Source organism: Spermophilus citellus (genome assembly GCF_964194105.1).
Source record: "Spermophilus citellus genome assembly, chromosome: 12".
In the NCBI taxonomy this organism is placed as follows: domain Eukaryota; kingdom Metazoa; phylum Chordata; class Mammalia; order Rodentia; family Sciuridae; genus Spermophilus; species Spermophilus citellus.
This window is the reverse complement of record NC_138198.1, coordinates 6,322,655-6,348,559: the sequence shown is the minus strand read 5'-3', so window position 1 is coordinate 6,348,559 and position 25,905 is coordinate 6,322,655. Positions and strand designations below refer to the sequence as shown.

The 25,905-nt window shown below is 39.9% G+C and overlaps 1 protein-coding gene across 2 annotated transcripts in view; it reads left to right on the top strand.

Moving 5' to 3' along the window:
* LOC308631964 (contactin-associated protein-like 3) overlaps positions 1 to 25,905 on the top strand; it is a gene marked incomplete at its 3' end in the record, with an annotated part of 203,915 nt that overhangs the window by 39,637 nt on the left and 138,373 nt on the right. For both annotated transcript variants that reach the window (XM_081263514.1, XM_081263513.1), the window contains exon 3: positions 15,276 to 15,469. In XM_081263514.1, coding sequence (XP_081119640.1) covers positions 15,276 to 15,469 — 194 coding nt within the window. The remainder of the gene's footprint in view (positions 1 to 15,275; positions 15,470 to 25,905) is intronic.

Below are 25,905 nucleotides of genomic sequence, written 5' to 3'. Positions count from 1 at the left end.
GTTTTGATCTTGGCCCAAATTGGAGCTCCAATTTTGAGAAGTTCTTTGGGTTATGGAAAAAAATGAAGTCACACTTTGCCTCCTGAGTCTGTGACTAAAAACTTGACACCTGTGTGTTGATTCTGATTTGTTCCAGGGGCATAACAGGCCTATATTCAATATCTCAACAGCTTGAACCTTCCACTTCTAGGCCAAAATGCCATGTTCTGGAGGATGACTTGACGTTTTCTTAAAAAGACTTAAACGTGATGCAAAGTGTTTGCACCAATGGAGCTTCTCACTTGTATTCGCCAGAGCCATGGAATCAAAGTGTGCACAAAACCCACTGACTGCTTTCTCTCCAGAGAAAGCAGCCAGACTTGAGATTTGGTATGTGCCACTCGAGTCAATTGATAATTTGTCTGCTGAATGTGTACAGCTCTGATGTCTGTATTTATCCAGAATCATCTGAGAAAGCCACCAGGCCATCCCCAGGGACCTGTAGCTTTAAATTAGATTTTTTTCTGCATAAGAGATACAAAGGGTAATGCATTGAATTCACTGCCATCCATCCTTGAGCTCCATGTAGGTAGTTTGGTTAGGATTTGCAAATACTGATTTCTTTCTCACCACCATGAGTTAATCCTTGACATCACTCACAATTTTTATGAAACCTTGGTTCATTTTCTAAGATTAAAATTGTGGTAAGTATTCTTTCCAAATCCCTGAATTTATGGACCCCTCTGTATGCCACACACCCCTAAGGTTAAGAGGTGGAGCATTCATTCCCTTACCTTTGTGGGAGGGACCCCCCACACTGGCTCCGCCCCTTCCCTCTGAGGGACCAGCTCTACTCCCTTCTCACCTTCTGGGTTCACAGCAGCCTGAATTGCACCCTTCGGTCATTGGGGCCACAGCGTTTACCAGAATCCCCCAGCAGGACCAACTCTCATTTCAACTTTTTAAAATTCTACTTTAGGGCCTGGGTGAAGTGCCTTCTATTTCCTAATCACCCCACCAAAAAGAATCTCACCATCCTTTTAAAACAGGAGTCAGCTAGCTTTTTTTTTTTTTTTTTTTTTTCCTAAAGAGAGAGAAAGTGCTTTTGGATTTTAGGATGACTGCTTTATTTCTCCTTTCTTCCCCCTCCTTCTTAGTCTCGGCCCACCCCACATATACTTTAAAATTTAAAACCATTCTTAGTTCTTTGGTCATGGAAGCAGGTCATCATGTAGGCTTGGGCTGCCAGCCATATTTTTTGACCCCTGGAAATTAAATATGTCCAGCACTTTTCCTCAAAAAACTCTCATACCATTTATCACATGCTAGCATGCAGACTGGGTGTTTACATGGTTTTTCTTGCTCTCCTTCTAGATCTGCTGAGGGAAGAGTGCCATCTTATCCTTAGTGATTAGGAATAAGCTCGGAGTCAGATGGTTCTGATTTTTTGTTTGCTTTTATTTTAACCCTGATGCTACCACTTACAATCTGTGTGATTTAGGACCAATAGATTTATTTCCTTGCATTTTTGTCTCCTCAAATATAAAATGGAATTAGTAATAGCACCTTTTATGAGAGAGTTAAACTGAGCGAGGATTAAACAGATGAACACGCCTAAAGCAGTTTGGATGTGGTACAGAAGTGTTCCCAGCAGATTTATTCAGAACAGCCAAGAGGTCAAACCAACCCAGTCATCCATTTGATGGATGAACAGAGAAACAAGAAACAATATACATGCAATGGTATGCCATTCTGCTACAGAAAAGAAGGAAATTCTGATTCAGTCTTACAACAGGGATGAACCTTGAAGGCATTGTGCTAAGTGAAATAAGCCAGTCCCCAAGGACAAATACTGTATGACTCCATTTACATGAGGTATGGAGAGTAGTGAAATTCATTGGGACAGGAAGTGGAGTGGTGGTTGCCGAGGGCTAGGAATGGGGTTACTCTTCAACAGGTACAGAGTCTTAGTTTGGGAAGATGAAAGAGTTCTGGAAATGGATAGTGTTGATGGTGGCAGAACAAGAAGGTACTTCAGACTTTCAGATCTCTTAGATCCATGAACTTAAAAATGGGTCAGATGGCAAATTTTATGTTAGGTATATTTTACCACAATATAAAATTAGCATATGATTGGATCCAACACAGCATAGTATTTATTAAGTGCTTCTGAAGAAAAAAATAATTGTTAGTAATGATAGTAGGAATAAAAGCCATTAAACCTATTATGACTGTCACAACTTCTAGCCCAGAGCCTTGCAAAAAGCAAATATGAAATAATATATACTGATGTGGTAGGAAACTTCAGAATAAAACACAAATTAATGCCAAATAATGTCAGTTGTAATCAAAGAAATGTCAAAACCCTGAAAAAGCTTTTTCCATTAGGTTATGGCAGCCCATGGGGCTCTTATGATGTACAACTAGTTTGCAGTGACCAAGTTTCCTTATGGTTTCATTTAAATTGGTCACCACACTGCTGGTGATGTGACATTGACAACTTAAAACAAATCTAGCAGAAAAATCCCTAAGATTAATGGATTTCTATGTTGAAAGCAGCAATAACAACCAAAATAAATAAATAAATAAATGAATAAATGAATAAATAAATAAATAAATAAATGAAAATTAAAATGAAAAAAACAGAAAAATATTGCAAGCAGTTTAATTATGAAGTAGCTGTGACAGTTTTAACTTCTGAGTCAGAAATAAAATTCATTTTTGTGCCTTTTAATTAATTGTATCAGGAGTGCCAATCAGATAAAGAGTTTTAAAGTTGCCACTGTATTTACCAACCTGAAGAGCTCTTCACTATTTTATTTAATACTTCACTGAATACTGAATTCTAAATTTATGCCTCATGTTTTGTAGATCATCACCATTTTGGATTATTCCCACCAGTGGAATGTGTATGAATATTTTCTGTGTAGAACTAGCTAACTCAGGACCCTTCCCATGGTCCCATTGATCTTTGTGAATGTCAGTGGATTGTAGCAATCTCCCTCTGGTTCAGGAGGACAAAATGGACATGACGATGATGATGATTGTGCTGGCGATTCCTTGGATATTACAGGTTTTGCTTTTAAAATTGTTGATTGGCCTTTAGGGTAGGAGCTGCTTAGGTCAGGTCTTGAAGATCATGGAACTAAAGTTAAAAAAATAATTAAAACTATGATTGATTTAGAAAGTTCATTATGGAGTCTTAAAGAACATGGTTCTTCTTACCTTTCTTCCATGAAGAAGTTCATGTGTACCATCTCATCACTCCCTCTTTCCTATGAGAGAAAAGCTGTAGGAAGATACCTCTAATGACTGCAAAAATAGTTAACTGATCTGTGATTTCCGTTAAGCCAGAATAAGGGACTTTTATGTTTTAAGGTATCAATAGATATGAAACTGAATTCACACGATGATTCAGGCACTCCAAACATTGGATAAATTAATGTAAAATACATTTTAGAAAAGAGTTGTGACAAGAAGACAGAAGTCTTTGAGGCTTTGTAGAAAGGATGACTTAGGAGTGGGAAGATTGGGAGAGAATAGTGCCACCTGGGCCAAAGAGGATGTACCCAAGCCACAGGGTCCTGGTGTGACTGACTCACCCACAGTCTGCTCATCTTCCTATCAGATTCCTCATCGATGAATACTGTCAAAGAGATAGTAATTATAACCCAACAAATGTAAAGAGTAGTGGTTCTTGAAAGCATTAACAGCCATAAATATGATTTTCATACTCCTAATTTATAGTAGTCACAGTTGAAATTGGTTCACATTTCTTTTAGAAATTCCTGACTTGAAGTCTGGGAATGTATGTATTCCATTCTAATCTAGAATCTGCACAGCACTTACCTCTTTATGCAAAGAAACACAAAGGGATGAAAAGCTAATCCCAATTGTATGATTAATTTTGCCTACTTAATTTTGCAAAATTGATAGGTGTTAAATAAATGTACACAAATAATTGCATGTGTGTCTGGGTGTGTGTGGTGTCTGCGTGTGTGTGGTGTCTGGGTGTGTGTGGTGTCTGGGTGTGTGTGGTGTCTGGGTGTGTGTGGTGTCTGGGTGTGTGTGGTGTCTGGGTGTGTGTGTGTGTGTGTGTCTGGGTGTGTGTACGTATGTGTGTGTGATCTCCCAGCTCCATCTCAAGTTCTTAAAAATTTGAGATTAACCATAAAACCTGACTTCGTTGTCATTGAATTTATATTGGTAGTTGTTAGAATGGGAAATTGCTAATTTTTTTTTTTACAAAACCAAAACTCCTAAAATATGATGGTACATTACAAACAAGAAAAGAAAAAAAAGAAAAGAAAAAGTTGAGCTCTCTTTTTCATTCTTTTTAACCATATCCTTAAGCAAACTATGCAATTTCAGGTTATTTAGATCTTTAAAAGCTTCAAAAATAAAACATTAATACATGCTGGTATTCAGTTATCCTATTTGCTTATCAAAATTATCATTTTTATGATCATTATACCTTTAATTGTGAGCATTTATTGGATTTTTCTCAGTAGCATTTTCCTGGAGCCTGCTTTCCATTTCTGTGACTGTACACCCTCCTGTCAGTGTGACAAGGCGGGGCAGGAGCCGAGATGAAATGAATAGTCTTGCCAGAAACAACTTGAAACTGCCTAGGCAAAAGCATGTGTGTGCTTTGTCCTTTTTCTCCCCACCAATAAGTGCTGCCTTAACTCTCCTTCACAGCCAGAGGCAATCCTTTATCAGGGACTCAGGGAGCGCTTTCATACTGAAAACCACGAGCTCTGATGTGAAGAGTCCAGCCAGAGAACGGCAGGCCCGTAGGTCAGGTTGGAAATTAGAATTGCATAGGAATTAGTTTCATCAAAAGGGAAAATCCAGAAGCCTGAGTGATTTCCTGCAAACACAAAGCAAATGGAGACACACCGGGTATTTTCTTCCTCCGTTCTCATCCATCACCACGTAGATGTCTGCCCACAATCATGCTTCCTTAAAACACTGCCTGGGTTCTAGGTGATGAAGAGGCAGAGAAAGCATTTGCCTAATGCTTCCAATTAAAGAGGGAAGTGAATGGTGCTGAGGCTTCATGCCTGGCCTGTGCATGGATATACTGGCTGTGTAGGAGCAATGGGGGATGAAGAAAAGACAAACAGACATGGAGAAAAGGCTGGGGCCAGGTGGGTAGACAAGCCCTGGTGAGGCCTGGCTGACTCAGAGCTAGCTCGGCAAGTTGGTAACACTGAAAGGTTAATTGTGGGGAAGTTTCAGCAAAGCAGACAATCTGAAGGGCACAGGGCTAGCAAGACATTAGGGTCATCTTGCTTTGCTCAGAATTCACTCTCCCTGGGAGAAGGTGCTGAACTCAAGGCCAAAGTAGATACAGCCCCACAGCTTCATGTGTAGCACCCCACCGGGACCCCACATCACCATAGCAACTGGGGCATCTTGACCTGCACCTTCAAACAGGCAGCTTTGTCAGCCCAAAGCTATCCCTGAGGGAGTCAGAGGCCATGATTCAAATAAACCACTCTCCACAGAATGGTTCAGGATATTTGTGGGCATCATTCAATGTTGAGATATGTATTTCTTACTTTAGAAGTGATAACTCCTACTGAAAACTTAGCACTGTACCTAAAAAATCAAGTTACTAAACAAAAGAAAAATCTTTACATTGTAGGAAATGACCCTGACCTGGTTTCTTATAGCATGTGGCCTCTAACTATGAGAAGTTTCCATTGCTCTGCACAATGCAATATTTCAAGACAGAACTGAGTGTAAGACTCCATGGTTTTGTGAGGCATCTCTTTGTTAAATAGTAATTAACTTACGGCTATGCCACATTGTGTTTATCTATTCACTAGTGATGTACATATGAGTCGCTTCTACTTTTTTTTCTGGTATGAGTAATGTTGCTATGAATATTCAAATTTTAGAGTGGATGCATATTTCCATGGAGTGGAATTTCTGGGTTGCATGTCCACTCTAAGACTTAAATGACCACAGCAATATTATATTATATTTAGCAATAATATGAAAGGTACTACATTTCCTTAGCTTTGTAAGCTATTCCCACAGAGGAAGGTCACCACACTCCTTTCTAGGGTCTCCACACCATGCATTCTTTCTTATGAAATTTTCTCCCTTTACTTTTCCTTATTCAAAAAAAAAAATCCAGTGATATACGTGATAACTCAGCTGTCATGCAATACTTAGCACAGATGTGAGCTCGAACAGGAAGCTTCCTCTTTACCAGAGGTGACTGGATTACTAATGGTATTGCCCCTTCCGCTTCTGGAAAGATAGTACATATCCTTGCCCTACTGCTCCAGCTACATATGTTTCTAAAACAGTATGATATATAGCAAACAAACATAAGAATGAAAAAAAAAATGGAGAAGAGAAGGAGGACCAGTTAGGAAACTGAGGATCTGAGGAATGGGAAAAAAAAGAGATAATCTGGGGCATCGAGGAAGGATCTGCACAGATGGGTCAAAATGAGTGGCTGCTGCTTAACTATAAAGAGTAACAATGAGGAGGGGCATGGTGGCAAGGAGATGGGTCTCTTTCTTAATTGTGCTGGTGGTGACGGGACTCTCGACTTGTCACGGAGTGTCACAGAACTCCACAGACACATTATTTTCCTGGTTTTGATATTCTCATATAATTATATAAGTTGTAACTGTTGGGGGAAAGTAGAAGATGAGTACATGTTACGTCTCTGTACTTTCTTTACTGTTTCCTGTAAAGCCAGTGATTTTAAAATAACGCCGACTTGCTGAATGGGAGTTTAATTTGTGCCACAGAGCTGACCTAAAAGAACCATGGCCAATAACAGGAGCTGGTAAAACACCACAGTGGGTTCTGTAACCAGCTGCCTTAGTCACTAAGTCAGCATTGTATGAGGCACTCTTGAATTTCTGCAGCATGTTATGGAGATGGGCCCATTTTCCTTCATGATCGTGCTTGGCAGTTGGATTCTTCTGAGGTGGTCATTATTTCCCATAAAGAGTTCAATAGGACAATCTTGGTGGAATTGCTTTTTCCCTAGTGTGCATTACCTGTTGAATTATTTGTCAACAGCGCTTACGTTGTGATGATATTTAGAGCACATACTGAGATTGCCGCAGTCTTGGCTGGGCACAGAATCACGAGCCAATCAAGCAGGAACAAAACTTTATTTTGAAAAAGCCGCTAACACTCTCAGCGCCAGCAAGTCAAAAACCGGTCCTCCCACGAGGGTGTCCGACCGGAACCGCGCCGACCGGAACCCCGGGGTCCCCCGGACCTCCCCCGGAATTTCCTCCTACTATCCTTCCCCAACCAATGGGAACTCTCCAAGAGTCTGGTAACATGAGTCCGTAACATGAGTCCGGTAGCAGGCCAAGGTGAACAGCGGGAGTCCAATTTGCATATGAATGTAAATCTTAACATAATCATCTCAGTGGCTAGCTGGCGTCACTTTACAACCAAAGGTGCCATACATCGTATATATGCTTGTGGCTCCTAGCATGAGATGTCACCACATTCCATGCAATAATTAATAAGTGCATGTATCATCTCATACAAAGTGTTCCTGTGACTTTACAAACTATAATTACTTCCACGGCCTAATACTTAGGGAAATGTAAATATTTGGAAGAGAATGGACTGAGACTTATAGTTGACTGAACAATGAATCACATACAGACAGATTTATTCTTCACTGAAATTGTTATTTTCTGAGCATTTTGCCCTTGAGTTTCTTTGCATGATACGAGATGGCATTAAATAGGAAAGAAAGGTGCCTGCTCAAGTGACATTTTGAGATTCCATATCTTATCCTATACACAGTGAGTGTATGAAAAATGCACAATGGCGGTTTTATTGAATTACACACAGTTACGGAGATGAATGGAACCACACCTACCTCAAAACCAAGATGCAGCAGAGATGGGGAAGGATGAAGGCTGAGTGGTTTAACCCTCAGGGGCTCTTTCTGGTATTTTCTGAGTGCCCAGTGGGGCTCTCCGTGGAGGGCCTGTGAGTTGACGTCAGTGCCCAGTGGAGGAAATACCTGCAACAGGGTGCACACCCCTAGCCTCTGAGGTGCCTGAGGATTTCTCCCTGTCCCACCAGCCTGCTCTGGGAAGGTGTCAGCAATTTACAAACCTGACTATAACAGGTGGGACTGAGACTCCTTGTAGCTCTTTATTTCTTTGGACAGATGCTTAGAAGTTGCATTTCCTAGATTTTGATATGTTGTATTTTTACTTTCATTCAATTTAGAATATTTTCTGGTTTCTCTTTTAGTTTTTTCTTTGATTCATGGATCATTTAGTCTGGTTGTTAAGTTTCTTAATGTTTCTCAAATTTCCAAAGATCTTTATTGATTTCTAATTTAAATATGTTGCATATCACAGACAATATCCTTTGCATTAACTAAATCATTTTAAATTTATTGAGCGTATTTATGATTCAGAATATGGTCTAGTTCGTTGAAACTTCCAAGTGAATTTGAAAATACTATTTATTTTATTGTTGGATGGAATATTTCATAAATATCAAAGAATCATACTGGTTGATAGCGATGTCTCTATGCTCTTTTCTGCCTTCCTGTTCTGCCAATCATTGAGAGAAGGATACTACAGTCTCTTACTATAATTGTGGATTTGTCTGTTTCTTTCAGTTTCATCAGGTTTGCTGCATGTATTTTGAAGCTCTGTTGTTACATATATAGGATTATTAGAACTTTTTGACGAATGAGCATCTTTTTATTATGAAATGTTCTTCTTTATCCTTTGCAATAACTTTTCTCTGGAATCTACTTTGTCTAATACATCAATCCATATATGTATATTTTTTGATTAGTGTTAGCATGATATCTTTTTTCCATTTGTTTACATTTCACCTATTTGAGTTTTTATTTTTAAAGTATAGTTCTTGTAGGCAGCACATAGTTGGATCTAATCTGACACCATTGACATTTAATTAACAGTGTTTATACCATTTATATTTAATATGATTGTATGGTTAATTTTTAAGTCTATCATCTTCTCTTTGATTTTTATTTGCTTCATCTATTATTTGTTAATTTTCAGGCTATCAGAGGGTACAAATGCATTTTGTAAGATAATAAATTCTGCAAGTTGTTCCATACACCCTGAGATCTGAGCCATAGGTAAGTGTAATTCTTCCTAATGAACATATTTTTGGGAGGTTGAATGTTCTTCCTACATCAGTCTTCCAAGGTTGAAGAAAAAGTAGCTACTAAAAGAAGATCAGAGTGAAAAGATAGATTCTCTGGCAGGATAAGTGTATATTTTACTTGGTTAAAAAGACTGTAATACTTGAAATTCTGCACATGCCTGGTTAGAGCTTCATTAAAAAAAAATATAATGAAATCAGGCCTCAAGGAAATGTTTAAATTACCTCAACAAAAAGGCAGACTTACTGACAAAAAAACTTTGGAGTTCGAAGCCCATAAATCTCAGAAGTGGGATAAGGAAGTTCACTTAAAATCCACCCTACTCCTTCCCTAGAAATACTTAAAAATCACACTGGAATGTAGGAGTGGTGATGGACCTACTCTCATCTCTCATCTTCTGTTTCCTGTTTACCCAAGGCAACACCTGAAATCTGTAATGATTCTGCAATGTATTAAGAGTCAATTACATGAGGAAAAAAGCAAACATATTTGGATAAAATCACATTTGAAACAATTAATTCTCTTATAGGAAATTATCTCTTTGTGATAAGATCAATTTAATTATTTATTTGATGGATTGCTAGAATCCCCTACTGGTCGTTAGCTTTGTATGTTTACTTTGTTTATTTATAGTTTGTGTTCTTGGGTAGCTTTTAGTCCTGGTACTCATAACAAGTTGAGGAATGCATAGGATGATGATGATGGTGGTGGTGGTGGTGATGATAGTGGTGGTGATGGTGGTGGTGATGGTGGTGGTGATGATGGTGGTGGAGATGATGGTAATGATGGTGGTGATGGAGATGATGATGGTGATGATGAGGTATTTCTGCATAACTTCCCTTATTAATAAAGTCACTACGTTCTTACAGTGCCACCTCTTATATGTACTGTAGGCATGGGGATTTTTATTTTATTTTATTTTAACTAGAAGCAATTATGGTTTCTGCTGAGAGATTTCTACTCAACTTGTTTATTCACACTTTCAGGTAGTAAAATGTGATTGTCTATCCAGACAGAAAACTTACAAAATAGCGATCAAATTCATCCAGGTTATTTATAAACAAAAAGCACTAAGTGATTGATAAGTCATGTGAATATGTTCCTGGATGAGATTAAAAAAATGAAAGAGGAGCTGATTTTTAAAATAATCTGTTTACATGTATGTAAACTAATTGTTTTATTATTTTCTCATTAGTAAAATGGATGCAATAAAGCTGAATCACTGGATGCTTTTAGAAATAAAAAATCATACTGTGGATGGAAATACCTGGTAGCATTCTCAGCACAGAATGCATGCCTCACTGTTTTTCATTTCTCCTCTTTCCATTTCCATTGCAAAATAAGTGGCAAAACTTCAAACATTTCCTCAGAGCTCTGAGGTGCAACAATGGAGAAAATCTTGGATGAAACAAGTGCCAAGTCATGTGCTCATTTAGAAACAAAATGGTAGCGAAGCTCAGCATTCCTGTTGTGGTCCCCAAGTCAGTCTTCACAAAATAACTGCCCTTTAAAAAGCAGCCTCTGCTGTTCATCACATGATAGCAATCAGGAGGGAAATCTTTAGTTCCTGGACTTTGCTTAATCTCATTCAGGTACTGAAATGCACCTGTCAGAACACACCTAATGAATGGGTGGGATGACGTTCTCATCATCCCAGGTTCTAGGGGTTGACTACAGGCTGAGCTCTCTGCCTATAGTTCCATTGAGTGTTTGTGACACCTCAATTAGCTCAGACGCGTTGTCCTGCCAGAATGCAGGGGAGGGAGGAGGGTGAAGAGGAGGAGTGGAGCCAGTGATGAGCTTAGGGGGTGAGCTGGGGCACATGCCCAGTGCCTTCTCGGTGTCTTTAGCTTTAGTGACCATCAAATCGACTATGCAAAGATGCTCCCAGGTTAAGTGGGATTGTTTGGTGTGTAATCTTGGCTCTACCATTCGCACCAACACTTTCATTAGTTTTAATTTAAAGAAAACAAAAATTGAATATGGCATCACATTTGTATAAAAATTTTCAGTTCCAAAGTGCTGTAGCATCAATGACCCCGTGGTTCTCCTTGCAACCCTATGAGAGTGGTTAGTGTTGTCCTTTTAATGTTTTATTATTTGTGTGTGTGGTGAGGGGGAAGAATGTGCATGCCAGGCCAGTTCTCTACCACAGAGCCGCACTCCGGGGCTCTACAGTTTTAAACAAAAACAACTACAATGCCAAAAATAATAATTGATTAAACAACAAAGGACAACTAATTAAGTAAACAACAAAGGACAACTTTGTTCCGGAGACAGATGACAGGGCAATTGCCACACACCCGTTGGTAGAGTCAGCCAACTTTTTTTTTTTTTTTTTTCCATGACTCCAGTGTGGCCTTCATTACCAGCCACCAAAGCTGCCTTTAATGAAAGCGACTAGGCCAGCGCGGTGGGACAGTGATTTTCTGTTTCCCACCATGACTATTCAGTGTGTGATCAAGTCACCTGCAAAGCAACACATCCTTCAAGTCCAGCTGGGATTGCAGGTTTCCTGAGGCTGCCACACCTGGTGCAATTCTTCTAATTCCAGGGTTCATTACTTTATCCTAGTGGCTGAACAGGATGGTTGATTTGCATATGAATACTGCCTCTTGGCACAGGTACAATGGAGTAACTGGAATGTATTGCTGTCTGTGAGCAGGAGTGCCCTTATTAAAACAATCTAGCAAACTGTGAGTGACAGAGGACAGGGATGACCGGGTTTCTCTTTCTTCTAATGATAACTCATGATCCCCAGGCAGCACACCAGGAACAGGCTGATTCATTTTCCCTTTCTCCTTCTCCACATGTGTTTCTGTGTTGATTACTTTTCTGGACCTGGGGTGAGAGGGAATGAAAATACAGATTTTTTTTTTTTTTTAACAAAGATATACAATTAAAGAACGTGGACTATATCATCAATGCTAGCTAATGACGAGGGGGAAAAAAATCCAAAATACTTATAACAGTTCCTCTGAGGTCTCAAGTGAAAAGTATAAAATTCCCCATGTACAATAATATCGGGGAGAGGGATTGGTTAATAGCATCTCTTTCACCTTTTTCCAACTCTTCTGTGAAACAACTGCTTTAAAAAAATTAAAAGAACAGGAAAAGAAATGCAGTTTCAGTAAGGTTGTACCTTTGAGACTCTTTGTTGCTAGTTAGGTGAACCGTGGAAGGATTTCACAGTTATTAAACTTTACGTGGACTTGGGAGAGAGTGGTATGTTAGCTTCTCATCATAGTGAACAAAATACCTAACAATGAATTCATTGGATGACTATTAATCCATTGGGTTGACCTCCTGCCTCCTCCAGCCACTCTCTACCAGCCTACAGTTACCACACAGCTAATCCACATCAGAGGATCCATGCACTGATTAGGTTAAGGCTCTCCTTCCAATTGTTTCACCTCTGAAAGTTATGGCATTGTCTCACACCTGAGCTTTGGAGGGACACCTCCTAACTAATCCATAATAGGGACGATGTTTCAATACAGGAACTTTCTGGTGTTGTTCCACATCCAAACCCCAACCTCAGGGATCTGGTAGATCTCAACAGGAAAGTGCCAACAGATAAGCCCTCACTCTTACTGTGCATCCGCTGTAGGATCCTGGGCCTTGTCTGACCAGGAGGATGGAGTGTCACACTGCCCTCACTTCCGGAGTACCCGACTCCACTCCAAACCTACATTACATACTTTGTGCGTCCACATAGGACCTCCATGTCCCATCAGCACCTTCAAAATAATATGCTATTAAGAGTTTGTTATCCCAGCAGCTCAGGAGGCCGAGGCAGGAGGATCACAAGTTCAACTTAGGGAGACTCAGCAACTTAGGGAGGCCTTGTCTCAAAATAAAAAAGGGTAGTGGTTGAGTGCTCCTGAGTTCCATCCCCGGTACCCATCTCCAATCTCCCCCAATAAAAGAGTCTGGGATGTTGTCTAGAAGACAGTGACTTACTGGCGGCCAACTCTGCACATTGGGCCACTGAAGTCTCCCCTACTTTTCTGACACTCACAGGTAGGAGATGGGCACAGTAGGTGTCCTTCTGCACATGGGGATCATCCTCCATTCACACAGCATGCTCTTTTACATGAGGGAAGATTGAATCTTGGATGATCTGCAGCACAATTTGCATTTGTCCCTGCCAGAGACAGTGCAAAGGTTTGGGGGACACCTTATGTGCACCTCAGTGGAAACTGCTCCCATGGTTTCTTTCCCACTCCTGATCCTCCCAGCATACTTCACTCTTCAGGCGGTCAGAGAGCACTACCTACCCGTTTCCATTCTTGCACAACATCTCTTATTTAGTGAACCACTGAGAGCTTTGGGTCAGGCACAGAGTTCACTTTACAGGAATTTTGTCATTTAATTCCAAAGGTAGCCTTAGGAGATAAGCAGCTTACCTGGATTTTATTTAGAAAAGGTTCTCACTGAGTTGTTTAAGGCCTCACTTTTGCTGAGGCTTGCTTTGATTCTCCTTCCTCAGCCTCCAGAGCTGCTGGGATTACAGGTGTGTGCCACCATGCCTGGCTACCTCCCAGGATCTTCAAGTTAAAGTACATAGCAATAAAAAGCAAAGCAACGCCTCCCCCCCATATCTATCTATCTATCCATCCATCCATCTACCATCTATCTATCAGTATCTGTAAGCATATGCATAAATATATGTGTGTGCATATATATATATATATATATATATATATATATATATATATATACACATATATACACATATATATCTTCAGAGTCTGGATCAAAAAGGTTTGTGCTTATGGTACATTCAAGGGGAAAATATTTTGAACAAAGATTGATTACCAAAAAAAAGAAAAGAAATCTTAGAATCTGAATTCTAAAGAATCTGTAAAATTTGAGCTCATAAGCACATAGTATTTAAATTGTGCTTATCAATCCAGAGAGATGCCCATAAATACATTTCTCTGCACTCCTACATCCCATCATATAATGGTGTAATATCATCCCCTCATTCATTTCTTTTCCCAGTTATGTTACAACAATAACAAGCTTTTCTGAACCTTCACATTATGCTGGACATGGTATTGAATACTTTACAAATTAGGGTATAATTATAAAAATAATCCCTAATAAAAAGACACATTCCCCGAGTTAGAAAATAGCAGTGTCCAGAATGCTGATTATTAAGGAAATAGTAGTTCCAAAATATCTCCCATTTTATTTATTTGACCAGAAAAATGACAAACATCAGTAAGACATCACCAGCCATTGCTATTCTTGGTTCCAAAAGTGTGACCTTTGTCAAAACAAAAAGAGCAGAATCTTGACTCTGTGCCCGGCAGACTCTGTGCTCGACTCATGATACTTGGCAGACTTCTCATTGTGTAAGACACAGGCCCTCCGTGGGGCTCTCCCCGTCTCCCTGTGCTACAGCCAGAGAGCCCACAGCCCTGCCGGGGACTCCCTCCTCCACTCCCTGCTCTGGACCTGTTCATTCATTTTTAATTTTCAGGTTTTACCATTGTCTCTCCACCACATACCCTCAGTCCCTGGTGACCCTGTTCTATTCTCTACCACTGAGATCCACTTCTTTAAATTCCATGTATAAATGAGATCTGTTCAAAAGTACTCTGTAGTTTGAAATCCCTTTTATTTTTTGTAACACTCAAGATCTAACTTGGGGCCTCTTGAATGCAAAACAGGTGCTTTACCCCAGAGCCCAGCCACCAGCCACCAGCCCCTTGAACTGGTGTCTGCTTCGACTGTAGGCAGTCTGAGTGCAAGGACTGTGTTTTGACTATTTTCATTTACTTAATGCTCAATACTGTGCCTTACTGTAGGAATTTAGTCTCTTGTGTTTGACAGAGGACAGAACTGGTCCCCCAGGAATGACAGGAATGATGAACTGGCTGCCCACATGACATCAGACACTTCCTCCACTCAGTGGGACCCTCTGAATGGCAGGAGTCATCTAGCTAAATGTGAAGACGATGTAGGGTCCATCCTCGTTGAGTTTCTTTTTTCTAACACGAATCTGTGATTTTCTCAAGTTTATGTAGACTTCTAAGCTGACTGTTTGCTACTCCAGGAACAGGTATGCTAAGTTATTTCCTCCTCCTCCTTACCATTCTCCTTCTTTTTTTCTGCCTCAAAAAAGGAGCTGGTGGATGGACCCCACTTGTGTCAAATAAATACCAATGGCTGCAGATTGACCTTGGAGAGAGAATGGAGGTCACAGCTGTGGCCACCCAGGGCGGATACGGGAGCTCCGACTGGGTGACCAGCTACCTCCTGATGTTCAGTGACAGTGGGAAGAACTGGAAGCAATATCGACGAGAAGAGAGCATCTGGGTATGTTTTCCAATAATAAGAATCACTACTCGTTGCTGCAAACCCATAAGGAGAAACAGTTTTCATGTACACTTTTTATTTTTGTTTTCAATTGACACATAACAATTACACATATTTAGGAAGTACAGTCTGTTAGATACATCTATGCACTGAATAGTAACTAAATCAGGGTATTAGTTTGGGCAAGGATATTTTGGAGAAAACTCCAAAATCACAACCAACAAAACTACAAGTAGAAAAATCAGATTATGACTAAGAAGCTTCCGTATAACATAGGAAGCAGTGAACGACGAAGAGATAACCTAGAGAATGGGGACAGATATTTGCAAAAGATACTTCTATTGAGAAAAAGGATTTTAAGGATTACTTTGAAAAAAAAATGTATGTGAAAGCAAGTTGGGCAACTTCAAAGAAAATATTGAAAGAGCCTCTTGTTACTATATCCTTAAGTAGTGTGGAAGATTAAGAATAATACAAATCCTATGTAATTTTCCTCGTTTTGTTGAATAATATATTTTAGCATTGCCTCTGCATGATTTCACATTAGTATATTGAATTTATTCTTTCATTTTCTCTGATTTAATCTCATGCTTCTGAAAGATACTGAAGTTTTAAAATTTAATAAATGAACAGTTTCTCTATGTAGGACAAGTTCAAGAACACAGGCTTTGAACTTGAAAAATCGTGTTTTCTTTATTATGTAGATACATTGAGAAATTTCAGGCTGTAGATCTCAGTGAGATCCTCCAGAAGACTTTGAATTTCCTCACGGTGGTGGCATTTCTATTGGTGATTATGTCTCAAAGCCTTTTTGGAGGAATAATTTTTGTTTTAATTTTGTGAATATTTAACTTATTGTATATTTAACTAATTGAAATATATTGCAAAAATAATTTGGTACCTAAGGTTTGGAAGTAACTCAGATGTGTTTGAAATCTTGCTCTGCATTGATGAAGGCTATTTAAAGGTTGGGGACGATTTCCCTATAAAAGAGATATTCTAAAACCAACACCTTCTGTCTCCCCTCCCTTCTTTCCCTGTTTCCTTTTTTTTTTTTCTTACTCTAAAAGGTTATATGCTTAGGGAGAAATAATGTGAAGAATAAGGTCCATATTAATCCAAAATAGTGTAAGTAGCACCAAATGCCAGTCCCCACCATCCCATCCCCTGTGGGCTGAGCTGAGCTTCACTGGAATAACTGGTTTCCTTTCCTGAAGGCACATCACAGTGTGAGCGTCCTCTGAACTCATAGTGTCTTTCTGCATCTCTGGTTTGGGTTGACTTGTGCTTCTCCAAAACATATGCTGGAATCCTAACCTACAGTATGTTGAAAGGTGACTTTATTTGGAAATTGGATATTTACAACCACATTAAAATGAGGTCAATAGGGTTGGTCTTAATCCAATATGACTCCTCCTAAAATGAAGACATTTGAACACAAAGATGGACACTCATGGAGGGAAAGAACACTCCATGAAGAGGAGGTAAGACGTCTACAAGCCAAGGAACACTGAGGTCACCAGAAGCTAGGAGGTGGGCAAGCATGGAACAGATCTTTCCCAAGTGCTTGTAGAGGTAGCTGCCCTGTGGTCAGCTCCGTCTTTTGGCCTCTAGGAGCTTAGTTAGTTTGTGTGAGGTACTTTGTTATAATGGCTCTAGGAAATAAGTACATTCTATGGAGTTTAACTCTTCCATGTAGAGACCAGAACATCAGCAAATGTTTTCTGAATTAATGAGTGGGATTCATCCTCTCCCAGGACGCCTTTCTTGAGCAACCACACTGACTGTAGTCTCTCCCAGCCCTGCTCTTGTCTAGGACATGGTTGCACTAAAACTAGGACGCGTGGTACTGTGAGGATCTGGTTCCTCCTGCCATTTTGATCCAAGAAGTGTTTGAAGGCCGGGCTTTGTCATGGCTCGCCCTTCATCCTCCATCCCTCTGACCTGTAAATTGTCACCATTTAATAAATTCAGTGCCTACTCTGATTGCGCAGAATTGTAGGGTGAACCAAAGTTAATGCTAAAGAGATGGAACCCACAGACCAGCCTAGAGATGATTATGTTCACCTACGAGACACAGATCCCAGGGACTGCAGAATGGAGCTTAGACAGGCCTTGAAGAGAGTGTTTGGAGTGCTGCAGAGTGATGAAGGTAGGTGTCCTAGAAAGCAGAATAACATGAGCTCCGAGATGCAAGAGGACTGGCCATACAGAGATGGAGAGACTGAGGAGTTTCATGGAAGTTGTAAAATAGCCAAGAGCGAGGGTCTCACGTTTGAATTATGAAATGCCTCTGCAGATAGCTGAGTTTCTCCACCTACCTCAGCATACAAGGGACCTTTTCTTTGTTCAGTCATCCATTCTTGCTTTTAGTAAATAAGAGATTGGTAGACTTTAATAATATCTTCTAGGAAAATATAAGCTGAATCACGATTATATTCTTGATGAGTGTGGCCTCTCTGGTGTGTTCTGTTCAGTTACTTTTTCAGAAGTAAAATTCACTGATTGTCTTAGGTTTATCATTTCCTTAAAAGGATGAGTTGATATTGGCTGTTATATAGTCTTGTCATTGCTGCTGTAATAATAAATTGCATATCTTATATGAGCTTTCACCCTTTATCTAGGCAATAATTCTAGATTTCATGAATGGAGTTAAAATAAGTTAGCTTAAAGAGATTTGGTTTTTATGTATAAAATTATTTACACTATGGATTAAAGAAAACTGCATGTTTTTGTAAACCTACTATCATTTTTTTCCAGCACAGATTAAGACTGGCTGCAGTGCTTGCCTTAGATTTATTGCATTAACCTTCCTCTCGCAGGAAAACAGAATGTGTCTCCAGATCTCTTCTAAAAAGCCTATTTCTTTTATTTTTATGTTAAGGACACATTAAAAATTTATTCTCCAACCTCGTATATTTCTTGGATGCTCTCCTTATCCTGTTTTTTTAATGGCTTTTTAATTTTTGGGGTCTGGGTCTATTCATTAGCTACACTAATGTTTTCTATTATTAAAGATCCACACTTGCTTCTCTGCAGTGCCTAATTCTAGAAGCAGAGCGATTAAAATGATAAAACCCAAACTCATATAGCAACAAAATCTGAATGTCCCAACTTTGGGGGCTGTTTATGTTCTTTATTTATCCTGCTTAATGGGAATATCCATGTGTTTTATTGCAGAAATAGTCATGTATAAGATTCCCGCCTAGTCACTGATGCTTGGTGTATGCAGTATAGGACCTTCCTAAAATCTGAAAGAAGAACAATCTGAATCTGAAACAAATCAGGTGTCAAGGTATCATGCATTGGATCTGGAATGTCCCCCAAAGGCTTTGGCTCTTGGAAAGTGATTGGATCAGGAGGATTCTGGCCCCATGAATGGATTAATCCATTGTTGGGTTCATAGCTGAATGAACTATTGAAGGTGGTGATTATTGTAGGAGGTGGGATCTGGATGGAGGGAGTGAGTCCTTGAGGATGTGCTCTTGGGGATTACATGCATCTGCAGCCCCTTCCTCCATCTCTTTCTGCTCATCAGAGGCCCAGAATCAGTGGACTGAAAGTGATCATGGACTGAAACCTCAGAAGCTGTGAGCTAAAATAAATCTTTCTTTCCTTAAGTTATTTTTCTCAGGTATTTTGTTACAGCCACAAGCTATCATCCTTAGTGTCAATTTTCCACTTATTTCTGTGAGACTTAAGAACCAAACCTGTAAAGAAATAGATCAGTCTTTAATTCCTTATGAAATTTTCTACAGGCTGGGATTGGCTATGGTCAGATCCTTATCCAATCCTTCCACTTGGCTTCAAGCTTTCCCTGTAAGCATCAAACTCCATTTCTGTTTGGGTGTCAAAAAAATTAGAAAATGAGCATGCTTAAACACAAATTATTGCCTTCCACACTCTCCCCACCACCAAACCTATCTCCCCTGGGCATCCACCTGTCAGTAAATATTGCCATATTTACCAGCTGCTTGAGCCAAAATCCTTGGAGTCACCAGTGAACTCTATTCCTGCACACCCCACATTGGCTCCATCAGTGTATCCTGTCAACCCCAAATCCTTTGAGAATATGTGGGGTCTGTCAGCTTCCATCACTTCCACCATTACCACTACGGCTTGCCTCCCAGTCCTCCCCTGGACTATTGCATATGGCTTCCAATTACAAAATTCGTGGAATTTTATTTTCTTCAATTCTTGCTGCAAATGACCATGGATTTTGTGTACCGTACAATTGTAGTTGTTTTCAAGAAAGAACTTTTGTAGATTAAAGGAAGCAAAATTGACTGTATTCACTGCTTTTCTCTGGCTTCATAACATTTTGTGCTACACTGTGCTTCTGGATGCTCTTTAAAGATGTCAAGTGAGGTCCGTCTTTTGTAGTATCTGTTCAGTCCCTTTGAAATCTTTCCCTAGGTAACTTAGCATATATAACTTCCTGGATTCATTTCTCAGATAAATATTCTCTTCTGCATAAAATTCTTTTATTCGAACACACATACACACAACCCTTCCACCTCATCCATCCTTCATCCCCGTCTCTTCCTTTGCTGTGTGTTTCCTTGTGGGACTCATTATTTCTTGGTACTGTATATGGAGTTTTGTTTGTGTTCTGGATCTCTCGCTCCATTAAAATGTTTTATGCAAAGAAAAAGGTATCCCCTGAATAATATTGTGTGAGTTTGTTTTGTAACTTTTTAACTTTCTGGTAAAGAGGATGAGTTTTGCTTTAATTATATCATCGGTTATCTTTATCTTCTCCCAAGTTTTATCTTTATCTTCTCCCAAGTTTTGTTTCAAAGAATTACCTTTCATCTGTATTGAAATCCAGCCGAATTATTTCTCAGTACTGGTCATCTTATCACCATTTTACTTTGGAATACAAGTAATATTCACAGATATTAAGTCCTTCAGTAGTAATAATTAATATTATGTGAAAATACAGCCTCATAATGAAATTTTAGACAAAAACAGCCATATGTGATTGTGGAACCATTGGACTGTATGACTTAGGGACATCGCAGCCATCTTAGTTTGTATTAAGTACACTCTAACAATCACTATATGACAGAGTCACTTAATATCACATTTTTTTCAGAAGGTGCCCTTTGTTAGCAACTGGAATCAGGGTGTCTAGGTGTAAGACATGCCTGTTAAGTTATGTTAGTCATGTTAGGATTTTTTAAAAGTAGTTTTAGTAAAAGAAGTGTTTCCCCCCCCTCATTTGTATTCCACATAATATCCTCTTTAGTAAATATCTCTCTTTTCAAAGAATTTTGTATCTGTGTTAGTCAGTTTTTTTTTGATGCTGTGACCCAAATAACCAACAAGATCAACTTAGAGGAGAAAAGTTGGGCTCATGCCTTCAGAGATTCAGTCCATGGTTGGCCAACTCCATTGCTCTGGCCCACGGTGGGGCAGAACATCATGGCAGAGGGCCACTGTTCTACTCATGGTGGCCAGGAAGGAGGGGGGGGAGGGAGAAGGGGCCACAGGGAAGCTGCACTCTTCCTGGGCACGTCCCCCATTGACCCACTTTCTCCAGCCATGTCCCACCTGTCTATAGTTACCACCTAGTTAGTCCATTCACAATAAGTTGGACTGATTAGGTGACAGCTTTCACAATCTAGTCATTTTACCTCTGAACGTTCCTACATCAACACAAGAGCTTTGGGGGGATACCTCTTATCCAGACCATTCCAGGATCCAAAATGTATGACCATCCAAACTGGGACATCTAAATATACCTGCTCACGCGTGTGTTCCTGAAGTACACGGGTAGACCTCCCTGGCAGTACAGGTTGTCTGAATTTTCTCCTTGATGGTCTGGCCTGATTGGAGCACAGGTGAGGGCATCTAATTCAAGAGCATGAAGATGGGGATCAGAGAAGAGCTGATCATGTTGGAGTGAGCAGGGACCCGATGGAAGAGGCTGCACTAAGCACCAGGCAGACAGAAAAGCTCTTAGTGTCTTCTTTGTCTTTCTACAATAATGCAAATAAAAAAGTGCATCTTCTGAGCCAGGCAACGGTTAGGTGACCCTGGGAGAAGAGGAGCTGGTGGGGTGGCTGGGTAGCCAGCAAGCCCTGCGCCCCTGACAGGCATTGACACAGTGAGTCAGAGGGAGAGCAGGTCTGCAGACAGAGCCAGCCCCTGTCTTGTTATACAGGTGCAGTGCCTGAGCTCTGTTTCCTCCAGGCTCAGGGGTAATCATTTGATCTCCTGTCTCCATTGATGTTTATTCTGCTTCTGGCTGTAGTGACTGCAGCTTGTTCCTTCTATATCTCCACATCTTCACATCACCTTCCCTTCATCTAATACCAAGTTGGGCATATTGTCTGTATAAAGCTGACCGCATTATCAACAGATCCATGTATATTGTGCACATACAAAGAATACTCAAGATTAGGCAATATTTTTTTTCCCTTGAAGGAAAGGGCTTATCCTAAATAGGAAGCAAGAGGGAAAAGCAAATATTTTGTCCATGATTGAAACTAATGCCATCTGCTATTTATGAAGAACACTCTGGGCATCAAGCTATATGCCCTCTGGGCTTGCCAGTACCTCCATGCCTGATCTTTGCACCATTGCATCCAAAGTCCTGATTTCCAAGAAGGTGAAGAAACAGTCTTTTTGCATTTTTCCTGATGAAGCATTCTGCAAAAATTTTAGTTCTGAACATATGTAATCCACCTCAGAGCAAAACTCAAAGAGAAAGAACATCAGTAATGACAGAATCTTTCCTGTGAGTGGCGACCATTGAATGAGAAGTGTTTCTTAAGCTGCGTTTAAGGTCAAGCAGCCCAAGCTTTAAAAATTCCTTTGAGGTAGGTCTGTGCAAGCCAGGAGTGCCACATCAAGTGACACCTCTACAATTTGACCTTTCCAGCGCTCTGGGCCTTCTTCCTTGCAAACTGAAGGGCGTCACAGGGTGTCGCCCACTTCATGAGTTGTTAAAAGGCATGCTCTGAGTTTCAGTTGCAGGATTTAAAGAGTTCCAAGGATGGCTGGTGGTGACGGATGCATAATCTGAATGTACTTAATGCCACTGAACTGTAGGCTTGAAAACGATTGAAATGTTAAGCTCCACGTGACATCTATCTTACCACAATGAAAGCATTTTTTTAGAAAGTATGCAACAAGTTACTTCAGTAGTCAGTGGGCTCTATTAATAATGCATGATCTACACAGCACTACTCATTTTTTTTTTCTGTTTTCAAGCTAAAACCTTTAAAAAGCTCCTTGGGTTAATATTTTTCATTTAATATTATTCATCCGAGTTCAGTTAGTGTGAAGGGGAGCCCTCTGCATCCCGATAGCACCAGGAACACAGAGGTAGTCCCTGCAGGGAAGGATGTGGGTCAGGGCCACATAAACTCCACGGGTAGACCTGTGACCTTGAGACACAGCAGAAACAACTTGAACTTACACTTGTGTTCACTTGAATGAATAAATTGCCCAGGAATTTTGTAGAAAATCAAAATGGCAATTGTGGATGAGTGTCATGAGATAATCAAAGATGGCAGTGGAATGCCATCATTGACCCCCAACCCCTTGAAGGACAAGCTCTTGCAGCTCCTTCCTTATTCCATGCCCTAAACTTTTGAAAGCACTTAGGATGATATTAAGAATGACAGGGCTACTCCAGAATCTCACTGGTTAATTTCACAGTGAGAGATTCTGTTTTGTCAGGGATTCTGTTCTTTGGTCACATTTAGAATCCATATAACAGCTCAGGCCCATTTTGTCTTGGTAATAGTGAAAATCTCCCCTGTTGTGGCTTGGATACAAGGTGGTCACTCACATCTCCTGGGTTGATGCAGGAATGTTCAGAGGTGAGATTAAGCCTGGTTTACCAGCAGAATCCTTTGATTTCCCTCTAGGTTCCCGATTGTGAGTCATTTAACTTTCTGAAAACAACTACCCTCCAACTACAGACTTCCTAAGAGGTCACAGCCTTCATTTTTCATTCAGTGACATTGACAAATCAGAGCTATTTGCTTACCTAAGCAGTTTTCTTTCAAAAGAAGTAGAGTATATACTCTGCTTCTATCCAAGATATTGACAAGTAGGGCTTTTTCCTGCACAGAAACTTTGGCTACCATGATAAAATTTATCTTAGGGAGAATAGCCCTCTATATAGTTAGTGAAAGTTCTAATTAATAATAACTGTCAGGGAAATGCAAATTAAAATTACGTGAGATATCATCTTGCATCTTTTAGAGTGGTTCTTATAAAAAAAAAAAAAAACAAAAAAGCCAGGCATGGTGATACATACCTATAATCCCAGCAGCTAGGGAGGCTGCAGCAGGAGAATCGAAAGTTCAAAACCAGCCTCAGCAACAGTGAGGCACTAAGCAACTTAGTGAGACCCTGTCTCCAAATAAATACAAAATAGAGCTGGGGATGTGGCTCAGTGGTTGAGTGTTCCTGAGTTCAATCCCCGGTAATAAGAAAAAGAAAGATACCAAGTGGTGAGGGTGTGGAGAAAAGGAAACTCTTGGTAGGAATCTCTATTAGTGCACCTATTATAGAAAACAGTATGGAGATTCCTCAAAAAATTAAAATAGAACTTGCAAATGATCCAGCAACCCCACTACTAGGCAAACATTCAAAGGAAATGAGGCAGCAAGTCTAAGAGACACTTGCAGTCCAGGTCTGTAGCAGCACTATTCATAGAAGCCAACATAGCCCCTCTAAGTGGTCATCAGTGGATGAATGGAGAAAGGAAATGTGGTATATATACATGGCAGAATACTCTGAGCCTTTAAAAAGGAAGTCCATCCTTCATGACAGCATGGAGAAAGGACATTATCTTAAGTATAATAAGCCAGGCACAGAGAGACAAACACTGCACAGTCCCACTTAGACGTAGAATCTAAAAAATGTTGAACTCAGAGGCAGAGAAGCCGCTGGTGCCTACCAGGTGCTGGCTGGCAGGGAGGAGGCTGTTTGGGGAGATGTTGGTCAAAAGGATGCAAAATTGCAATTACATTAGAGGAATAAATTCAAGAGATCTGTTATACAACACGGCTGCTATAGTTATGGTGTTCTGGAAAATCACTGGGAGTAGATTCCAAGTGCTGTCACCACAAAAATGGTGCATGAGGTAATGAATACATTAATTAGCTTTATTTTGGGGTACCGGGGATTGAACTCAGGGGGGCTTATCCACTGACTCACATCCACAGCCCTACTTTTTTTTTTAATTTAGAGACAGGATCTCACGGAGTTGCTTAGCGCCTTGTTTTTTGCTGTGGCTGGCACTGAACTCACAATCCTCCTGCCTCAGCTTCCCAAACCCTGAGAACATTTGTCAATTTAAAAAATAATTTTAAATACCAGGTATTGAACCTGTGGGTGCTTAACCACTGAGCTACATCTCCAGCTCTTTTTATTTTTTATTTTGAGACAGGGCCTCACCAGGTTGCTGAGACTGGCTTAGAACTTGGGATCTCCCTGCCTCAGTCTCCTATGCCTCTGGGATCACAGGCGTGTGCCACCATGCCCAGCTAAAAAATTAATTTTAAAAAAGAATAAGCCAAGCAATTAGTATAAAGAATTATAATAAGGGAAATTAGTCCTACAAACAGGAGAAATATATAATAAAGCTGAATTCTGGATTTTTGGATGCTAAATGTTAGTATGAAGAACAGTGGAGAAAAATATGGTATCCATTAATAAATTACAACATGTATGCTGACATGTCAAATATATGATATTTTAAATAAATAAGAAAAATAGTTACTTAATACATTATATGAAGACAATTAAGTAGTTATCTGCAAAAAGAAAACAAAATAATGCTCACTTCTTTTTTTTTACATTTATTTTTTAATTGTAGTTGAACACAAGATCTTATTTTATTTATTTATTTTTATGTGGTGCTGAGGATCGAACCCAGGGCCTTGCATGTGCAAGGTGAGCGCTCTACCGCTGAGCCACAACCCCAGCCCCTGACCTCACTCTTTATATCAAAATAGATTGCATATATTTAAAGATATAAAGTAAGGCATCCACAGAGACAGTCTCAGAGGATTCTGGGAGAAAGTTTGCCTTTATAGTATTGGAGTGAGCACATATTTTTAAGCAAAATGCAAACCTAGATCACACTGAATAGACAAATAAATTATCTTTCTAGAAAAATACTACATGAAAAAATGCCACCAGAGATATCAATCCAGGATTGGGAAATGAGATTTTAATGGACACAACACTGTTAATTTCCTTATCTATAAAAGTACCTCTACACATTGATGGATAAGGACGGAAAGGCAATGTAAAAATGAGAAATGTTAATGAGCAGCCCAGACCAAGAAATGATTCCTAAATGTATGAAATGATGTTCGCCTTGCTTACACATTGAAGAAACGAAAATAAAGCCGCAGCACTGAGACTCTCCTCAGCTCAGCAGGATGGATTAAAACATTTTATTT